Source organism: Lontra canadensis, unplaced genomic scaffold, assembly GCF_010015895.1.
Source record: "Lontra canadensis isolate GAN:19392208 unplaced genomic scaffold, GSC_riverotter_1.0 scaffold125, whole genome shotgun sequence".
Classification (NCBI taxonomy): Eukaryota; Metazoa; Chordata; class Mammalia; order Carnivora; family Mustelidae; genus Lontra; species Lontra canadensis.
In genome coordinates, this window is record NW_022631119.1 from 4,897,827 (window position 1) to 4,916,187 (window position 18,361).

Sequence of the window (18,361 nt, forward strand, 5' to 3'; positions counted from 1 at the left end):
TGTATATTGCCGGTGTGTGTTGCGGGTCTCTTTCATGAGTCTGCGCATCAGGGGTGTGTGTGTGGGTCTTTATGCCATTTGTGGAGGGGGTCCTGGGTCCATGGCTTCTTCAGGGACCCAGCTGTGGGCCGCCTGATTGTTCTGGCCTTTCTGTTGGGAGAGGTTCCTCTGAGCCAGGCCTCTCTTTCTGACTGCTTCCCTGGCATTCTCGCACTGAGGCCACAAGGCTCTGGTGGGGTCTGCTGGGGCTGATATTCCAGAGGAGGGGCCTAGGGCTCAGGGTGGGATGTCCTTTTCTGGGCCAAGGCTGCTGTGTGGCTGCGGAGGCTTCTCATGCTTCAGAATTGAGGACTCCGTGTGTGTGTGTGTGTGTGTGTGTGTGTATCTACGTATCTGTGTGTGGAGCAGGGAGTCGCGTGGCGGAGGAGGGCTGTCCCTCTTTCCTGTTACCCCCCACCTTCCTGTCCTGCTTCAGGAAGAATGAATGGAGTCTGATCTGATTTTCCTGGTCCTTGGGGTCTCGCCCACACTCTCAGATTTATTGTGGCATCCATCCCTACCCTGGGCACCTCTGGGGGGTGACGGACGCCAACAGTGCCCTTTGTGTCTGTGTCCTGTTGGGCCTGGATTGGGAGGAGGCACCTGAGCCAGGGGCTGCCAGCCTCGGCCTCCCTGGGGACTCGGAGCACCAGCCCAGTGGCTCCAGGAAATACCTTCTCTTCATTTAGCAACACTGTTTGAGCTGCTCCCCACCCCGTGTTGGGCAGGGCTGGGGACACAGGGTGGCTGGGATGGCCCCAGGCGCTGCCCTCTTGGGGGCTCCCAGATAGCACAGCCCATTCTCTGATCAGAGCCCTGAGAAAGTAAGACAGCAGAGACTGTAAGGCTGGACCCTTGCACTGGGCTGGAGAGAAGTGTGTGCAGCACCCTCTTCTGTTTATCTGTTCCTGCCCCTGTGCATTCAGCAGCAGCAGCAACAATGGCCATGGTAGTGCCAGCGGGGTAAACTGTAGCAAGGACCCACTTGGTGGCAGCATATCTCTCTGCCGAGTCCTTGCCCTGCACGGCCTATGCAAAGGCCCGGTGCAGAGAGATGGCGCACATCTGGCCAGAACATGAAGGGCAGGGCTGTTCCTCACGCCCCAGACTGCTGATGCCAGCTGCTTCCCAAGGCCAGGGTGACCCATGGATCTGTGTCATCCTGTGGGATTTCACACGTTACGGGGGCTGGTGGATTTCCGGCAGCATCTCTTGCCATGTGACTTGCCTCTTGCCTGTAGCCACAGTGGGCTGCCACGTCCTCACATTTCCAGCCGAGGCAGCGTGGCTGGAGTGGGCGTCCCTGGGATGGGGTGGACCCAGGAATAGGATCAATGTGGGCACCTCTTGTGGCATTTGGAGCATAGGCCAGCTTATTCACAAAGAGCCAGATTTGGTCTCTCAGGACTGGGACTGGTTCCTGTTTAGGCATGAAGGTCCGACTTCCAGGCAGTGTGGGACGGGCGCTGGGGGCCTGTCTGCCCTCGCCCCCACCTCCCTTGCCTGTTCCTCCTCAGGGTCCAGACTGCTCAGTTGGCCGTGGCATCGTTCATTTGTGCCACAAACACTTGCTGAGTGTCTGCTGCTCTAGATGCCAAGGATACAGCAAAAAAGACAAGGGCTCCAGCTATCAGGGAGCCTTTGTTGGGGGCCAGGGAGGAGAGGGGATCCACGGTCTGCATTTATGTGATGTCAGATGGTAATAAAGGCCACAGAGAAGTATAAAGTGGGGGTGCAGATTTTGTCAGGATCCACAAAAGACTTCTCTAACGAGGTTTTATTTCTTAGAGATTTTTATTTATTTGAGAGAGAGCACACGCACAGAGGGAGAAGGAGAAGCAGACTCCCCACTGTGCAGGGAGCCTGATGTGGGGCTTGATCCCAGGACCCCAAGATCATGACCTGAGCCAAAGGCAGACACTTAACCTACCAAGCCACCCAGGTGGCTCTCTAGGAAGGTTTTATTTGCACAAAGACCCAAATATCAGGAAGGGGTGAGCCATGCAGCTCTGGGCAGAGGGAGTAGTAGGTGCAAAGGCCCTGAGGCTGGAACAAGCTTGAGGTGTCCACGACTAAAATGTAGGAGGCCAGCGCAGGTGTAATGAAGTGAGAGGAGGGGTGGAGTCCTGAGGATGGCGGAGCGCAGCTGGGCAGGGCCTTGGTAGGGCACAGTGGAGAACTTTATCCCCGTTGGAAGCCCTGGAAGAACTGTTTGTTTAGCATTGCTTCTGGTTCCCTCCTAACCAAGGCAGCCTTGCTGATCTTGGTTCTGGTCATTGACAGTAGAGTTGTCTCTGCCCTCACTCTTGTCCCATGAACTTCTGGGGTCCTTTGTCTGGAGCACAGGCCTTGGCTGGTGCTGGGGCTGCTGGCAAACCGTGAGTGGAGGGGGCAGCGACAAGGCCGCCTCTGCGGCTCAGCACGGGCGCTTTGGTGACCTGGCAGTGAATTCCCCTCTCTGGGTCCTGTTGTTCTGGTTTGGGAAACAGGAAGGAAGAGGACTCTCCCCCGCAACCCAGTCACCTAAGAATGGTCGGGAGGGCTCAGGGTGGCCTGGTCTGCACATCTGGCCTGAAGCTGGGCTGGAGTCAGCACCAAAGCACACACACACCCCCTACACCCCCCGCCGGCGCTGAGCCACTGACTTCGTGGGAAGCATGAGGCACACGCATCACTGTGGGACGCATCAGGGGATATGAAGGGCCAGGAGAGGGTAGACAGGACGAGCCAGTCACTGGGAGTGTGGTGATGGGCAAGACCGGACCCAGCACCCGCCCCCGTGGCGCTCTTGCTGCGGCTAGTATGGAAGATGGTGTCAGTTGTCAGCAAGTCCTGTCACCTAGGCCGTTCCACCATGCCCAGAGCCTGCCCGCTTCTCCCTCCAGAGCCCCCACGTGGTCCTGCCTGCCCCTCGGCTGTCACGTCCTCCGCCTCCCTGGGCTCCACGTGGCCACAGTCCAGCCTGTGGCTGCCTGAGTCAGACTACAGCCCTCCCCTGCTCAGAGCCCTTGTGTGGCCCCACCTCCCTCTGGGGAAAGGACGGAGCTGTCCGCGTGGCCCATAATGCCCTACGTCATCTGCCCCCACCACTGGGCCTCCTCTGCTCTGACCACATCAAGCACGTCCCCACCTGGGGACAGTTGCACTGAATCTTCCCACTCCTGGGTGTCCACGTGGTTCCCCCGCCCCTTCCCTGCTCGGGTCCCTGCTCAAGGGTCACCTTCCCAGCCAGGCCCTCCCTGACCTTTTCACTGAAACTTGCAGCCTCTCCTGGCCCTCAGCACTCTCTTGATCCTTGCTTTGTGTATGTTCTCAGCATTTACCCTCTGACTCAACTAGATATTTTTCTGATTTAGCTCATTTATCAACTGTCTCCATGTGAGCTCTGTCCACAAGGGCTGGGATGCTTCTGGCCGTTCTGACCGCCACTGGGAGCCCCAGCCCCGGTCTGGCAGAGAGCAGCCCTCAGTAGCTACGGACAGTAAGCGGGTGTGTGAGTGTGATGGGGTCCTTTGGGGTGTTTGCCAAGGAGTGGGCTCGGGCACGTTGTCGGGCCCAAAGCTCAGGATGGCATCTGGGGTCAAGATCCCTGGGGACTCCTGGAAAAAAAAAAAAAAAAAAAAAAAAAAAAAAAAAAGGTTTGGGACTAGGGAAGGCAGGGGCTGTACAGATGGGCACCTGAGAGCTGAGCAAAGGGGGGGGGGTGGGACAGGTGTGGGGGGTGGGGGGGGGCAGTGAGGATTCTGCTGGGGGCCAGTCTCCCTCCTTTGTCAGAGCCCAGCCCCAGGAGACAGAGTAAACTGAGGTGGAAAGGGGCTTCCCTGAGCTAGTAGCTAAAAGTCTTGGCAGGGGCGCCTGGGTGGCTCCAGGGGTTAAGCCTCTGCCTTCTGCTCAGGTCATGATCTCAGGATCCTGGGACGGAGCCCCTGCATGAGAATCCCTGCTTAGCAGGGAGCCTACTTCTCCCTCTCCCTCCTGCTTGTGCGCTCTCTTGCTATCTTGTTATCTTGCTTTTTCTCTTAAATAAATAAAAAAGTCTTGATAGAAAGGGGGGTGGGCACCAGTGGTGGCAGCCCTGAGTGCCAGCTGGGGACAGTGGCCTGCCTTCATGGTCCCCTTCCTGATTGAGGGTTTCATTTTGGAGACTGATCTTGGCACATCCCCTGCTTTTTTCTTGGGCCCCTGGGTTCCCCTTCATCAGCTCCCCGAAACTGCAGGGGAGAAAGCTTGTTTCAGAGGGGTGGGGGAGGAGGGTAGGAGACGGAAGGTAAGGAGTTTTTGCACACACGTGCACACACACACATTCCCCGGATGACTTTTGCTACAGGTGCATCTCGCTCTTCCACCAGAGTGGATTTCTGTGGTGGGGAGAGTCAGGCATGGGGTGGGTGGGTATCATTTTCTTCCCATGAACGCTCAGGAGGATGGAACCAGCGAATGCAGGGATGTCTAGAAACTTGGCAGCTTTGGCTAGGACAGGCTGGAAACTGTCCTGTCCCCTATGTCGAATAATTCAAAAGCCTTTTTCTTCATTGCAGTGAACGTTTGAGAGTAGGGTGCGGAACGTGCCTGCATTCGTGGGATCAGACACGGGGCTTCAGCGGCATCTGTGTCCTGGCTGGTGGCTGCACGCTGTCCCACCCCACCCCCCACCACCACCCCATTCCCTCTAAGGTTGCTGTTTCACCCTCTCCTGGAGTTTCCCCAAGGACCGCCTGGGCAAAACCGGAGGTGTCTGAGCAGGGGTGTAGTGTAGTGGGTACAGATGAGTGCGTTCATTCACCGGCGGTTCCTCAAGTGCCTGGTATGGGCTGGGCCACATTGTAGACATTGGGGTATAGCAGGGAGCAAGACGGATGACAGGTGCAAAGGGAAAGGGGGACAGGACTGGAGCCAGGGATATTTGAGGACAGACGTGGGTAGAGGGAAGGAGAGGGAGCCATGTACAGATCCGTGAGAATGAAGTTCCCGCGAGGGGGTAACTGCCAGTGCAAAGGCTCCTGAGGTGGGGACGTGTCTAGGGTTTGCAGAACAGCAAGGAGGCCCACGTGGCTGGGGCAGAACGAGCAAAGGGCAGAGGTGACAGGCAGATCATATGGACCACAGGGCCACAGGGACGGGTTTTGGGGGCCAGCAGAAGGTTTAACAAGGTCGATGTTGTAGTGGATCCAACTGGCTTCCAGGCCCAGCTCTGCTTGGTAACCAGAGCAAGAGATTTCACCTTCATGGTCTTCAGTTTCCACATCTGCATGATGGAAATGAGAAGAGCTGCTCCCCCCAGGTCACAGGGAGTCCGTGAGCTGAGGGTCTGCATCTGGGCAGGGTGGTGGGGTCCCTCGTGGTTGGAGGTAGTGATGTCAGTACTGGGGCGGAGCCTTGGAGAGGTACATTTGGTGGCCGGGATGGACGTGTGGCCATCTTTTCCCCTGCAGATTGTCTTGCTGAAGGGGAACAGGAACCCCCCACTCTGGGCTGCCTCCCGCTACCCTCAGGGGGCTGGGACGGGTCGGATAGGAGATGGGGACCCTCAACCCCAGGAGGGGTCAGGGCAGGACCAAAAGGGCAAGTGTGGGGGTGACTGGCTGGCTCAGTGGAGGGAACATGTGACTCTTGATCTCGTAGAGATTACTAAAGATAAATAAATAAATAAACTTGAAAGAAAGAAGGAAGGGCAGGGTGTGGACTTGGGAGGGAGAGAGGAAGTCGCCCTGGAGGCGAAGGGGACAGAAGCAGTGGTGTCCCTGCGGCCCTCAGTGCAAGCCAGGCAGGTAAGAGCGAGGGCTCTGGTGCCCACCTGCTGGAGTTTGAATGCTGGGTGCCCTGGACAAGGGGCTTCCTCGCTCCGGGCCTCAGGCTCCTGGTCTGTGAATTGGGGTTGGTCATTTGTGAGGACAGCCAACAGCGTGCGGCGCGCACGGCCCTCTGATCGTCGCTGCCTTTATTTCTGAGGACTGGTCTGGAGCCACATTTGCACTCTGCTGCCAGGCGGTGGGCCCCGGGCGAGTGGGGTGTCCTCCCTGCACCTCATTCCTCCGTGGCTATAATGTGGGGCTCATGGTGGCTGCGTCCTCGTGGGTCACGTGTGCAGGTGAGATGAGGGGCCCTGGGCGGGGTGCTTGGAAGAGGGGCAAGCACACAGTAGGTGCTTGATGGGTGACTGTGGGCAAGTGCCTTGTGTTCTGTGACTCAGAACCCCAGGGAGCACGGTCTGGCATTATCCTAACAGAGGAGGAAACTGAGGCATGGGGGCGCCGAGCTGCTGGCCACAGGCTGCACGGTGAGCTCCCAAGGTGGCTTGGCTCCCAAGTACAGAAGGTGAGGTGGCCCCGGGACACAGCAGCCAGACTCCTGGGTTCCAAGCTCGCTGGGGAGCCCCTGCGCCCCCTCTTTGCCCACCTCCATGCTCCTGGTGCAGGCACCTAGCTTTGTGTCACAGCTGCCCCACCTTCCCCACTGTGGGCCCCTGTAGAGTTAGGAGTGGGGGGACTTGGTGGGGGCACCACCGGCCGAGGTGGAGGCGCCACCGGCCAAGCTGGAGGCTGCCCCAGGGTGGAGCTGGAGCCTGAGCACTATAAACACGGTCAGTTCCTCTGTTTGTCCCTCCCTCCATGCTGTGCCCAGAGGGAAGGGGTGGCCCCGGGCAAATATCCGGAGGTGTTTCCCTCCATCCCCTTTCCCTGCGGGGTCACATGCCCCTAAGGCAGGATACACTGGGGCTGGCTGTGCGGTGTGTGGATGCCTCTTGGGTTTTATGGGGGCGAGGGCTCTAAGGAGGCCGTCCTAGGCCCCATGGCCTACCCCGACCTGGTCTCGGTGCCGAGCTCCTCCCACCATAGGGTCGCCCCGCCCTCTCCTGGGCTTAGTGAGGGGTCACGTGGTTAATCCTACTCCCCGGAGTGACTTGGTGCCTTGGGCTGTGGGCTGCAGGGTGGAGGATGGGTAGGGCCGAGTGAGAGAGGCCAAGGTGAGGGCTGAGGCCAGGCGTGCCAGATGGGGACCCCTCTGGGAACCCAGCAAGGAGGTGGAGGTGAAGCTGTGGGGTATCGGTGGGAGGATGGGGGAAGGTCTGGCTGTGGGGACAAGGCTAGGACCCGTTTGAGACAGGCTGATGGCTGAGGGCAGCAGAGAGGCTCGGGAGCCAGAACAGGGTGGATGGGGGGCCGGGGATGGAAGTTGAGGTGGGAGGGAAGGGCTGGAATGGGGGGAGACACTGAAAGGGCTCCTGGCTTGGTTGGGGGCAGAGGAGGGGCAGAGGCAGAGGCAAAGAGACCTCCATCCTGGCCAGGGCCGCTGTACCCCACATCTGGGCAGCTGGGGACCCTAGAGCAACAGGGAAGCTGGACCTGCTGGGGGAGCCCTGGCGGGACCTGGCTCTGGCCACCTGCTGCCCAGGAGGTCCCAACCAGTTGAGACAGGTTGTCTGCTGGGTCCCCACCCCCTCCCAACTGGGCGCTGCTGCCGGACCGGTTCTCCTAGATGGCTACCCACTGATGGTCCTGCCTCTGGGCCAGGGCTGGCTTCGAGTTTTCCTGACCTCACACAGCTGCCCCAGTGGAAAGGCGGAATGGCACGGGGAGGGAGGAGAGCCGGGTCTGGAGGACAGCATCCCAGACGCCCGAGAGAGTCCTCAGGTCACAAGACTCACTGCATTTGGGGCTGACCCTATGGGCACCGTGCCAGGCTTTGGGGAGCCAGCCTGAGGCCGGCAAAGAGCCCAGCCCTGTGCCTTTCCCCTCATCTTCTGGGTCTTAGCTCACACAGCCTCTCTTGTGGGAAGCCTCCCCTGCCCCCCGACCCTACCATCCATGCTCAGGCTGGGTCTGGTCCTCCTTGACCCCAGCCTTGACCATCCCGGACCGTCGGAGGCGATCTTGGTCTGGGTCCCCACTGTATCACAAGCAGCCACCAGCACAGGGCTGGGCACAGAGAAGCGAGGTGTTAGCGAATGAATACATGCATATTTTCTTCCCATCTTCCAGATGAGTAACTCGAGGTCCCAAGAGGAGCCGTCACCTGCCGGAGAGCACGTCTAGCACAGCCAGCATCAAACCAGGTCTGTGGGACTCCGGGGCCCGGGTGTGGGACGGGGGTGCAGGACCTAGGGTCCCCCTCCCCCAGACGCCGCTAGGAGCACTCCGGAGTTACCACGGTGGAGCAGGGCCTGAGCTCCGTGCCCTGCTCTGCTCCTGTTAACCCAGTCAGTCCTCAGAGCAGTCCTGTGAGGGGGAGAGAGGTCACGTCACTTGCCCACGGTCCCATAGAGTGAGTGTCAGAGAGAGATTTGTGCTCTGGCCATTTGACTTCCCGTCCCCTCACCACCCTGGTCTCCCTGGGGACACACAGCAGTGCCTCTCCCCCGCGGTCCCTTTGGTTTTCCAAGTGGCTTTTGGTGAGCATTTATACAGTGCCTGGTACCAGCCAAGGTGCCACCTAGAGACCACAGAGCCTAAAGGCAGGGGTGGTTGCGTCTGCTAGTATGTGCTGCACCTTGGAACTTTCCCCACTGCGCCACCCTGGTGAGGAACTCCCTTCTCCGAGCCTCAGTCTCTTCGTCTGTAAAGTGGGTGTGTTAGGGTGAGGCTCCCAAGGGCTGTGCATAGGACAGGGACTAGAAGCAGTTGATGAACAGTCGCTTGGTCACTGAGCATGGGCCACGGGCCAGGCACTGTACTGGGGGTGGGGTAGGACACGGGCACACTGGGCAGATGAGATCTGGCCTTTGGTGCTGATAGTCTAAGGGTTGGGTGTGGGGTGTAGACATCCAACTGGTAAACTCAAGAATGAATGGTAGAATTTTCAGGAGTTAAACGTGCTGTGAAGCTTTGTGATGGAGAGCTAGTGCGACACCTCCTTCACTTGGGGCGGTCAGGAAAAGATTCACCAACCACTCTGAGATCTGAAGGAGTGGGAGGAGGGAGCCATGTGTGGATACTAGGGAAGAGTGTTCCATGAGGAGTCAGTGCAAAGGCACTGAGGTTTGAAAACCATTGTGAGCAAAGGGGGCATAAGAGCAGAGAGGTGACAGGTGCAGGTCATGTCGGAGGGGCCTCTGAGGGCTGAGCAGGGGAGCCTGTTCTCGGGTCCCTCAGGCCACCTGTGGGGGATGGGAGACCAAGGAAGAGACAAGGAGGGACAGGACTGGGGCAGGGCCCAAGGAGCCCAGAGAAATGGGCGGGTTCTGGTGAGCGGCCCCCTCCTGCAGGCCTGCTGAGAGGAGCCCAAGTGTGTGCCCTCGTGGCGCTGACAGCACCAGCGCCATGTTCGGGAAGAAGAAGAAGAGGGTCGAGATCTCCGCGCCATCCAACTTTGAGCACCGCGTGCACACAGGCTTCGACCAGCACGAGCAGAAGTTCACGGGGCTGCCCCGCCAATGGCAGAGCCTGATTGAGGAGTCGGCTCGCCGGCCTAAGCCCCTTGTGGACCCTGCCTGCATCACCTCCATCCAGCCTGGGGCCCCCAAGGTAGGCCAGTGCCCACTGTGGCCTCTCCTGCCCCATACCAACCCCACACGGCGCCCCCAGGCCTTAAACCCACGCTTGACCCTGGGGCCAACATCTCCGTGTTGACCCCCTCCTACTGACAGCCAAACAGATACCCCAACCCTCTAACCTAATCTTTGCCCCAGTCCTGACCTTTCACCCCTCCACCCACCGATCCCTCCCCATGCCTCTCAACACTGATTCCCACCTTGACCCCAGTAGCAGCCCCCCACGCCAGCCTCTGAGTTGTCCTCCTCTCCCTGGGCTCCATGGCCCCATCCCGAGTACCAGAAACTTGTCCTTGGGCAAGGGACAGATCCCCATGGTAGGGCCGAGCTGGGGGCACCCAGAGAGCTGCTGACTCGGCCTCCCCTGCCCCCGTCCCCAAGTCTGGGCCAGCTTTGTGGAGGAGGGGGACACCTGAGCTGTGCCCTGAGAGCTGAGGGAGGAGTCCTGTGGCAAGGAGAGCCTTTTAGCAGAGGAAAGAGTCCACGGGAAGCCTTGGAGGCTTTTTGGTTTGGGGGGTGGTTTTCTGGCCATCTTGAGCAAAAGGGAGGAGTTGGGATTTGAACCACGGTCTGTTTCCACAGTCCAGGCTCTTAGACCCCCTTTGCCATCTGTGCAGTCCCGGCGCCCAGGCATGGCACGGTGAGGCCGGCTGGTAGCAGGGTGTGAACCCGCCCGGCCTGGGAAGCCAGACTCCAAGGCCGGACTTCACCCCAGGGGCAGTGGGAGCCAGGAAGGGCCGAGGGCCAGGGGCACGCAGCCAGGGTTGTTCTGGGGCTGGAGATGGAGATGGGTGTGCCGGTCAGCGGGCCTGTGGCGGGAGACAGGCCTTCGGCTGACTTACCGTCTCCGGGGCCCAGCGAGAGGACACTAACCAGGATGGGCTCCATCCCGCGGCCCCACTGAGGTCTCGGTGCCTCTCCTGCAGGCCTTTTGAATATTTTGAACTCTTTCCTGCTGCTTAAAGCAACGGAGACTTCACATCCGAGGCTGTATTTCTGGCTTCTGCTGACTAATTGCAGGGGCTGAGGGGGTGGCAGCTGCCTCCGCAGGCCGGGGTGCTGGCTCCTCTGTCCCTGCCGGCCCCACCCTGCCTGCCTCGCTTCCGTCCCCCAGCTGGCCCTGGGGCTCCTCCATGATGGCTGTGGCCTCCCTAGGGGACCCCCGAAAATCTAGCCCCTGCTTGGCCCGCCAGCCGTGAGTCCTGTTTGGGCCCATGCCTGCCAGGAAGGGCCACACAAGGGGCCATGGGGACTAGCAGAGTCTTGGGGCCCCTGTGGGTACGTGTTTGCTGCCCCTGGCTGGGAATCTCCCCTTGGCCAGGTCTTCCCAGGCCCTCCCGCAGCCCCCAGCCTTCTTGGCCTCTTATTCCAGCACTAGGGCCTGAGCAGGTGTCTGTCTACCTTGCTTCACAGGGTGCCCAGGCAAGGAGGCAGCCAGGCCCCCAGGAGGCAGGGCGTGGGAGGGAGAGACAAGGGCCGGCCCCTGGGGTTCTGTGGGCTGGAGGTGGGTTTCATGCACGGTGGAGGCAGGCAGTCGTGGCTTGAGGATGTGTGGCAGCCCTGGGCCCCCATCGCCACTGGCCTGTGAGTGAGAGCAGAGGGCCGGGGTTGCGTGTTCCGCTCTTTGCAACATCCTCCCAGCCCACCTCCCTCCCCCGCTGGCTCAGCCCATGTTTCTTGAGCACGCTGTGCACACATACCTGACACCGTGCTAGGTACTGAGATTAGCAAGAGCAGAACAACAGGCAAATACAAAAGTTGTCCTCATGGACATCACAGGAGGAGCAGGTGACAGTCAGCTGACAGGTGCATCAGGACAGCTGGTTTCTAGGGCTGCAGAGAAAGGGAATAGGGGGTGTTAGGGGCTGGCATTTTAGACTCTGGGTGGTCAACGGAAGGTTCCCTCTGAGAAGCTGAGTTCGGGCAAAGGCCTGGAAGAGGAGAGGAGGGAAGGAGCTGAGGGGGAAGATGTTCTAGGAAGAGCAAACAGCCAGTGCAAAGGCCTGAGGTGGGCCTGTGCCTGGTATGTTTGAGGAGCAGTGAGGAAGTTTGTGTGCCCTGAGCTGAATGGGAGATGGGGGGTGTATTCCTGGAGGCCTTGACTCTATTTGAGGGAGGAGGCGGCCGTGACCAGGATCAGGGTGCTGGGCTTGGCAGGCGAAGTTTGGGTGGATTCTGGGTGGATTCAGGGCACATGTTACATTCACCAGGCCACGTGGGAATTCCCATTTGCCACCACTGCTCCTGGACTTCGGGCCCAGTCCTTTCTGACTCTCCCTGTACTCTACCCTTGGCTTCTGGGGGACAGAGCATGGGTTTAGGATTAACAGCCCTGGCGGGCAGCAAGGGAGGAAGTCCAGGCCGGGCCCTGGGCCCAGCATCCTGTAATTTGCAGCTCTCCAGGACTGATTATGGGGTGGCATGGGCTCTGCGCTCCTTCCCTCCCGCCCACAAGGCAGAGACCTGCCCCCAGGCTGGAGAAGGGGAGACAGGGGGATGCTTTTTAGGGGGACTGGCCAGTCCAGGGACAACAGCCTGACCTGTGGGAGGTTACCCCTTCAGCTTTCTTCCTGCACCAGACCACTTGGGGGTGTGGGAGGGGCTGCAGGGGCCCCTCTGGTGCCACCCCCACCCACCCCGCCCCATCATCACCCCATGGCATTTCTTCATTCCGTCTCTGTCTTGTCTCTGTGTGTGTGTTGTGTTGTCCTGTCCTTGTGTGTCGGATACACGTCCTGTGTCCTCCTCTTCCTTGCCCGGCCCCCATCCCGCCATTGCCCTGGACCCCAGACCATCGTGCGGGGCAGCAAAGGCGCCAAGGATGGGGCCCTCACGCTGCTACTCGACGAGTTTGAGAACATGTCGGTGACGCGCTCCAACTCCCTGCGGAGAGACAGCCCCCCGCCACCTGCCCGTGCCCGCCAGGAAAACGGGATACCCGCAGAGCCAGCCAGAGCAGCCCCAGAGAAGGCGGGCAGCCAAGGCCGGGGTGCCGGTCGCAGTGAAGCGGGTGGCAGCAGTGGTGACAGGCGGCGGGTGGGGCCAGAGAAGAGGCCCAAGTCTTCCAAGGAGGGCTCAGGAGGACCCCAGGAGTCCTCCCGGGACAAACGCCCCCTCTCTGGGCCTGACGTCGGCACCCCGCAACCTGCCGGTCTGGCTGGTGGGGCCAAAGCGGCAGCTGGTCGGCCCTTTAACACATACCCGAGGGCTGACACGGACCACCCGGCCCGGGGCGTCCAGGTAACCAGTCCCCCTGCCCCGGGACCTCCCACCGCCCCTTTGTCCAAAATGTCCCCTGTTCCCTGCCCACCAGCGCCAGCCTATGCCCAGCCCACTGTCCATCTCCATCCTGACTGCCATGTTTCTGTCCCACAGACAGGGCCCCTCTCCCACACAGGGAGCAGAGCTGGCCCCCTGCCCCTCCACTAACAGCTGCCTGTCTTTTCTGTTGCAGGGGGAGCCTCATAGCCTGGCCCCCAACGGGCCATCGGCTGGGGGCCTGGCGGTCCCCCAGTCCTCCTCCTCCTCCCGGCCTCCCACCCGAACCCGTGGACCCCCCAGCCCAGGAGTGCTGGGTCCCCATGCCTCTGAGCCCCAGCTGGCTCCTCTAGCCCGCCCTGTCGCTGCCCCTACCCCTGCCGGGCCCCCGGCCCCCGGGCCCCCCGGGCCCCGCTCGCCACAGCGGGAACCCCAGCGAGTGTCGCACGAGCAGTTCCGGGCTGCCTTGCAGCTGGTAGTGGACCCTGGCGACCCTCGCTCCTACCTGGACAACTTCATCAAGATCGGCGAGGGCTCCACAGGCATCGTGTGCATCGCCACCGTGCGCAGCTCAGGCAGGCTGGTGGCGGTCAAGAAGATGGACCTGCGCAAGCAGCAGAGGCGCGAGCTCCTCTTCAATGAGGTAGGCCACGGGCCCGTCCCAGCCCCTCCCAGCCCCTCCTGGCCCCTCCTGGCCCCCACCTGTGCCCTCCCGGCCCCTCCTTCCTCCTCCTCCTGCTGCCCTCTACCAGCTGGTCTGGAGGCCCATGCTGGTCCTGCTCCTGTAAGGGTGAGGATGGGAGAAGGCCATTCAGTGCCAGGGTTCCCAGGGCTACGTTTGAGCCTGTCTCCTCACATGTCCCCAGGCTGTCACCTCCCCCCTTCATTGCCCCATACCCACCCCTGCCTCCCTGGAGCCCCAACTCCAGAGCCCCTCAGCCCTGCCCTCGTGGGACTTCCAGGTCCTTCATACCCACCGAGTCCCAAACTGGCCCCCAGAGTCTCTCCCCCAGCCCTGCCCCTCCCCGGTTCCGTCTCCCACCGTAGCCCGTTAGTTGCCGTGCAGGCCCATCCTCTCCCCCCGGCTCTGCCCTGGCGTCCCCTCTTGGGTAACCCCTTGGCATTCCCCACGCAGCAGCTAAAGGGCTCTTTTGGGCCTGCCGGCCTGCCCCTCTGCCCCCCTTACTGACCCTTGCAGCTCCCCTATCCTACCTGTCAGTGTCCTCAGGACATGGGCCTGGCCTCTGGCAGGCGTTTGAGGTCTCCCATCTAGGTCCTTGGTTGTGACCAGTCTCTGGCTGGGGTTCCCAGTGGCATCTGCCAGCTTTTTACAAAGGCCAACTCCTGGCTCCTTCCCCAGAGGAATCCGGGCTGGCAGCAGCCCCTGGACTCCAATGCGGGAGTCCCGGGATGTCAGGTCTGGAGGTGGTCGAAACTGCCTCCTCCTGGTCTCTCAGCTGTCCCTGTAACCCCTCCCCGGCCCCCTAGTCTCCCCGCGCTGCAGCTGCACCGTGGGCTCTTCAGCGGAACCCCAGTGAGTGTCCCGTTCCCATCTCCCCCCGGGCTTTGCTGCCAGGGCTTTTCTTCCCTGAACCCATCCCCCCAGCCTGTTACTCTGCCCTTGGCTGGTACCTCCTTGTCCCGCGGACTCAGCCCCGTGCTTAGACATTCTCGTCCCCTGTCCCTACACCGGCCCGGTCAGCAGGGCCATTCAGAGACCAACCAGCTCAGGACTGGTCAGAGAGCAGGATCAGAAATGGAGTATGGGGGCAGTGAACCCCCACAATGCAGGCATCAGGCCTCAAGCTGCCTTTGGGGTCTCCTGGCCTTGGCACAGGGGAGGGCAGTGACAAATGACAGTGACAAGGAGCGGGAGTGACAAGTGGGCTGGGCCTTTGGTGTGGCAGGGCCCCAGCTCAGGCAGGAGGGGAGGCAGGAGGCAGGCTTGGGGGGTGGCTGGGTTTGCGGCAGGGGCCGGCGGTGCTGACCCCACCCGGTGCCCAGGTGGTGATCATGCGGGACTACCAGCACGAGAACGTGGTGGAGATGTACAACAGCTACCTGGTCGGGGACGAGCTCTGGGTGGTCATGGAGTTTCTGGAGGGCGGCGCCCTCACCGACATCGTCACTCACACCAGGTACTGCCAGACCCCAGGCTCCCTGGGGCCACTGTGTCCTCTCAGGCCCCTCAGGGTTGGGGCCATGTCTCTGGGCCAGGAGGGCGGCATTCCCCTCGGGCCTCCGGTCGCTGACCCCCAGCCCACACAGGATGAACGAGGAGCAGATCGCCGCCGTGTGCCTGGCCGTGCTTCAGGCCCTGGCCGTGCTCCATGCACAGGGAGTTATCCACCGCGACATCAAGAGCGACTCCATCCTGCTGACCCACGACGGCAGGGTGAGGAGCGGGGCGGCTTGGGTTCCCTCTGCCTCTCCCTGGCTCCCCTCCATCCCTGACCCCCAGCTCGGCGGCTTGAGGAGCAAGAAGTTTGTTCACTCCTCAGGCCAACAGCCCCGAATCAGACCCAGTCAGCGGGGGGCTCTGTGCATGCAGTCACGGAGGGGCCCAGGCCAGAGGAGGCTGCGCCTTTGGCCCAGGGTGCCGGAAGCTGTGGTCGAGCACTGGGCCCCGGGAGGCCAAGAGACAGCTGGGGTGCTGGCCGCGGCTCTTCCTCCACCAAGAAGCTGTTCCCAGCTGAGTACGTGGCTGTGGGCCGTGGACCCCGCTCCTGTCTCCGCTTCTTCAGACTGAGGCTCAGACTCAGGCCCACGGATGAGCCCCCCAGTGCCCAGAACCTGCATTTCTACTCCAAGAGTGGACGTGATTTTCAGTGGGAGGGAGTCCTTGACTGTCCCCAAGTTCTCGCTGGTGATTCGCCTGCCTTGCCCCAGGGAAGTGAAGCCATTGGGCAGAGATAGGGGTCAGGGTGGGCTCTCTTTCATGGGGAGTCTCAGTTGGAATCCTCGAACACCTGAAGCTGTCCACAGATGTGTTTGGGGGACATCTGTGAGCCTGAAGTTGTGTGCACGCCGTGTGCATACGTTTCATGGGGGTGAGAAGATCCGCACGTATCCTCAGGAATCGGAAGGGGGCCCGTGGCTCCCAAGCAGGTGGAAATGTGTGGTTCTGGGCATGTGGTGGTTAGCAGAGTAAGTCACAGCTGTCATCCTCTCTGGGCCAGGGCTGCATTCAGGGACGCCGGGGCCCAGGCAAGGGCTTTGGGAGCAAGCTGAGGTCTCAGCCCCCCTACGCAACATTTGGAACCTCTAGGACTCAGGCCACTTACCCCAAAGGCCCCAGGGCAGACCCTGTCAGGAAGGTACACGGTGTGATCTCCCATGGGGAGGTGACACACCTAAGGGCCCCCTTCTGGGAGGAGGCAGAGGGACCCAGTGGTCTGGCTCTAACCTCTAGGCTGCCCCGTGGAGGCACAGAACGTCCAAGGCCAGGGAACTGAGTAGGTAGACACCTCTGACCGCCCCCCACTGCCTGCACCCCGCTGCAGGTGAAGCTCTCGGACTTCGGGTTCTGCGCCCAAGTCAGCAAGGAGGTACCACGGAGGAAGTCCCTGGTCGGCACGCCCTACTGGATGGCCCCAGAGCTCATCTCTCGCCTTCCCTATGGGCCAGAGGTAAACCGGCGGTGGCCTGGTTGTCGTGTTGTCAGCACAGGTTTACACTGTGACCGTCTGGAGCCGCAGGAGTGCTGGGGGTGGAGTGGGGCTGGGGGTTGAGTGGGGCTCGGTGTGGGAGGTGGGTCACTGGGGATGGTCCTATGGGAGAGGAGGGAGGCATGCGTGTATGCACCCATCCCTGATGAGCCCAGCCTGGTGCTGACAAAACCCGCTCAGATTTAGCAAAACCTGAAAGCGCTGGGTCCCAAGAACTGTGACATAGGGGCGAGTGACAGGCTTCAGGCCCGGCCTTCCTGTGCTCTGTCCCTCCCCAGTCCTGACTTGGCCCGGGTAGTCTTCACCCAGGCAGGTGCTCCCCTAGTCAGGGCAGAGCTGGCCTGGCAACTCTGGGACCCCATCCCCCTGCCTGTGAGTACCGGGGTGCTCCTGGCTATTGCCTGTAAAAGTCGTCGTTCTGGCTCTGACTGGCTCAGTTCCTGAGCCAGTTACTGTGTCCCAACCATGCTGCTTAGGCAACCGGCCACAGGACCCTGAATGCTCCCTAGAGCGAGGGAGGGAGGGTGCCGGGTGGGCAGAACCCTTCTGAGGGCTCCCTGGGGGAGGAGCTTGTGGGTCTGGCAAGTTGGGTGTCAGGATGTTTGGGGCCCAAGGACTCCAGGTGGAGGAGGCAAAGGCAGAACCAGCCACCCACCCTGTGGCTTCCCCTAGCACCAGCCCAACGAGCCCAGCTCAGCCCTCCTGTCCCTTTCCCGCTGCAGGTAGACATCTGGTCTCTGGGGGTGATGGTGATCGAGATGGTGGATGGGGAGCCCCCCTACTTCAACGAGCCCCCCCTCAAAGCCATGAAGATGATTCGGGACAATGTGCCACCTCGACTGAAAAACCTGCACAAGGTGGGCCCCCGGGGGGCAGCTGGTGTGTGGGGGGGGACACGCCCTCTGTTTAGGGCTCCCCGCCTCCTCCCCTCCAGGTTCCCTGAGCCCCTACCGTCCCCCAGTGGTTGAGCCTCGGCTGGCTGGCATAGCCGGGTCAGGGAGAGGAGCCTTCTGGGTAGATGGCTCGCCTGGCAAGAGAGGGGTGCTTCTGGGGCCCAGCCACTGTCACCTCCTTGCAAACCTTGAAAATGGAGAAGAAATGAGCCCCTGGGGTCTTTGATGTGTTTCTTTCCTTGGGGCCAAGCTCTAGACACCTGGGGCCTCCTGGCCCCTACCCCCAGGCAGCGGATGTTGTAGGCCCATTTGACAGAGGCGGAAACTGGGGCCCAGTGGCAAGTGAGCAGTGGAGCTGGTGCTCAGACCCATCCCTGACTCTCTCCCCCACCTCCCCAAGGTGTCACCCTCCCTGAAGGGCTTCCTGGACCGCCTGCTGGTACGGGACCCAGCCCAGCGGGCCACAGCGGCTGAGCTGCTCAAGCACCCGTTCCTGGCCAAAGCGGGCCCGCCCGCCAGCATCGTGCCCCTCATGCGCCAGAACCGCACCAGATGAGGCCCAGTGCCCTGTCCCTGAACCAAAGAGCCCCTTGGGTCACCCCGTCCCACCACGGGCCAGTCGGGGAGAGGCCCCCACTTCTCCCCACCCAGGATACACTCCATGTGGCACCGCCCTCCTTGTCGGCGGTCGGGGAGCGTGCAGGACCCTACTACTGAACTCCAGGTTTGATTTTGTGACTTTAAAAAAAAAAAAAACAAAACACAGGGACTTGCGGAAGCAAATGAGGGTTCCCAGCCTCCCCACCCTCCGGGATGGTCCCTCCCTGTGTCTTCCTGTCTTCCAGGAAGGACAGACAGCCCCCCTATCACTGGAAATCATCTGCAGTGGGGGCTGCTGTGGGTGGAGAGAACACTACGAGAGGCGCGCGCGCGTGTGTGTGCATGCACGTGTGCGTGCGCACGCATGTGTGCACACACACCCGTGCAGACGGTCCAGCTGCTCTGTCCTCCAGCCT

The 18,361-nt window shown here is 61.3% G+C and overlaps 1 protein-coding gene across 3 annotated transcripts in view; it reads left to right on the forward strand.

Annotated features, from left to right (window-relative positions):
* The window catches only part of PAK4 (p21 (RAC1) activated kinase 4), a 41,616-nt gene extending 23,348 nt beyond the window's left edge, over positions 1-18,268 (forward strand). For 2 of the 3 annotated variants that reach the window (XM_032841784.1, XM_032841785.1), the window contains exons 2-10: positions 8,019-8,092; positions 9,242-9,500; positions 12,317-12,766; positions 12,981-13,427; positions 14,789-14,922; positions 15,053-15,179; positions 16,288-16,413; positions 17,175-17,309; positions 17,746-18,268. In XM_032841784.1, coding sequence (XP_032697675.1) covers positions 9,297-9,500; positions 12,317-12,766; positions 12,981-13,427; positions 14,789-14,922; positions 15,053-15,179; positions 16,288-16,413; positions 17,175-17,309; positions 17,746-17,901 — 1,779 coding nt within the window. In that variant the 5' untranslated portion in view covers positions 8,019-8,092; positions 9,242-9,296 and the 3' untranslated portion in view covers positions 17,902-18,268. The remainder of the gene's footprint in view (positions 1-8,018; positions 8,093-9,241; positions 9,501-12,316; positions 12,767-12,980; positions 13,428-14,788; positions 14,923-15,052; positions 15,180-16,287; positions 16,414-17,174; positions 17,310-17,745) is intronic. The other variant, XM_032841786.1, reaches the window with a different exon arrangement.
* Positions 18,269-18,361: the final 93 nt, after the last annotated feature.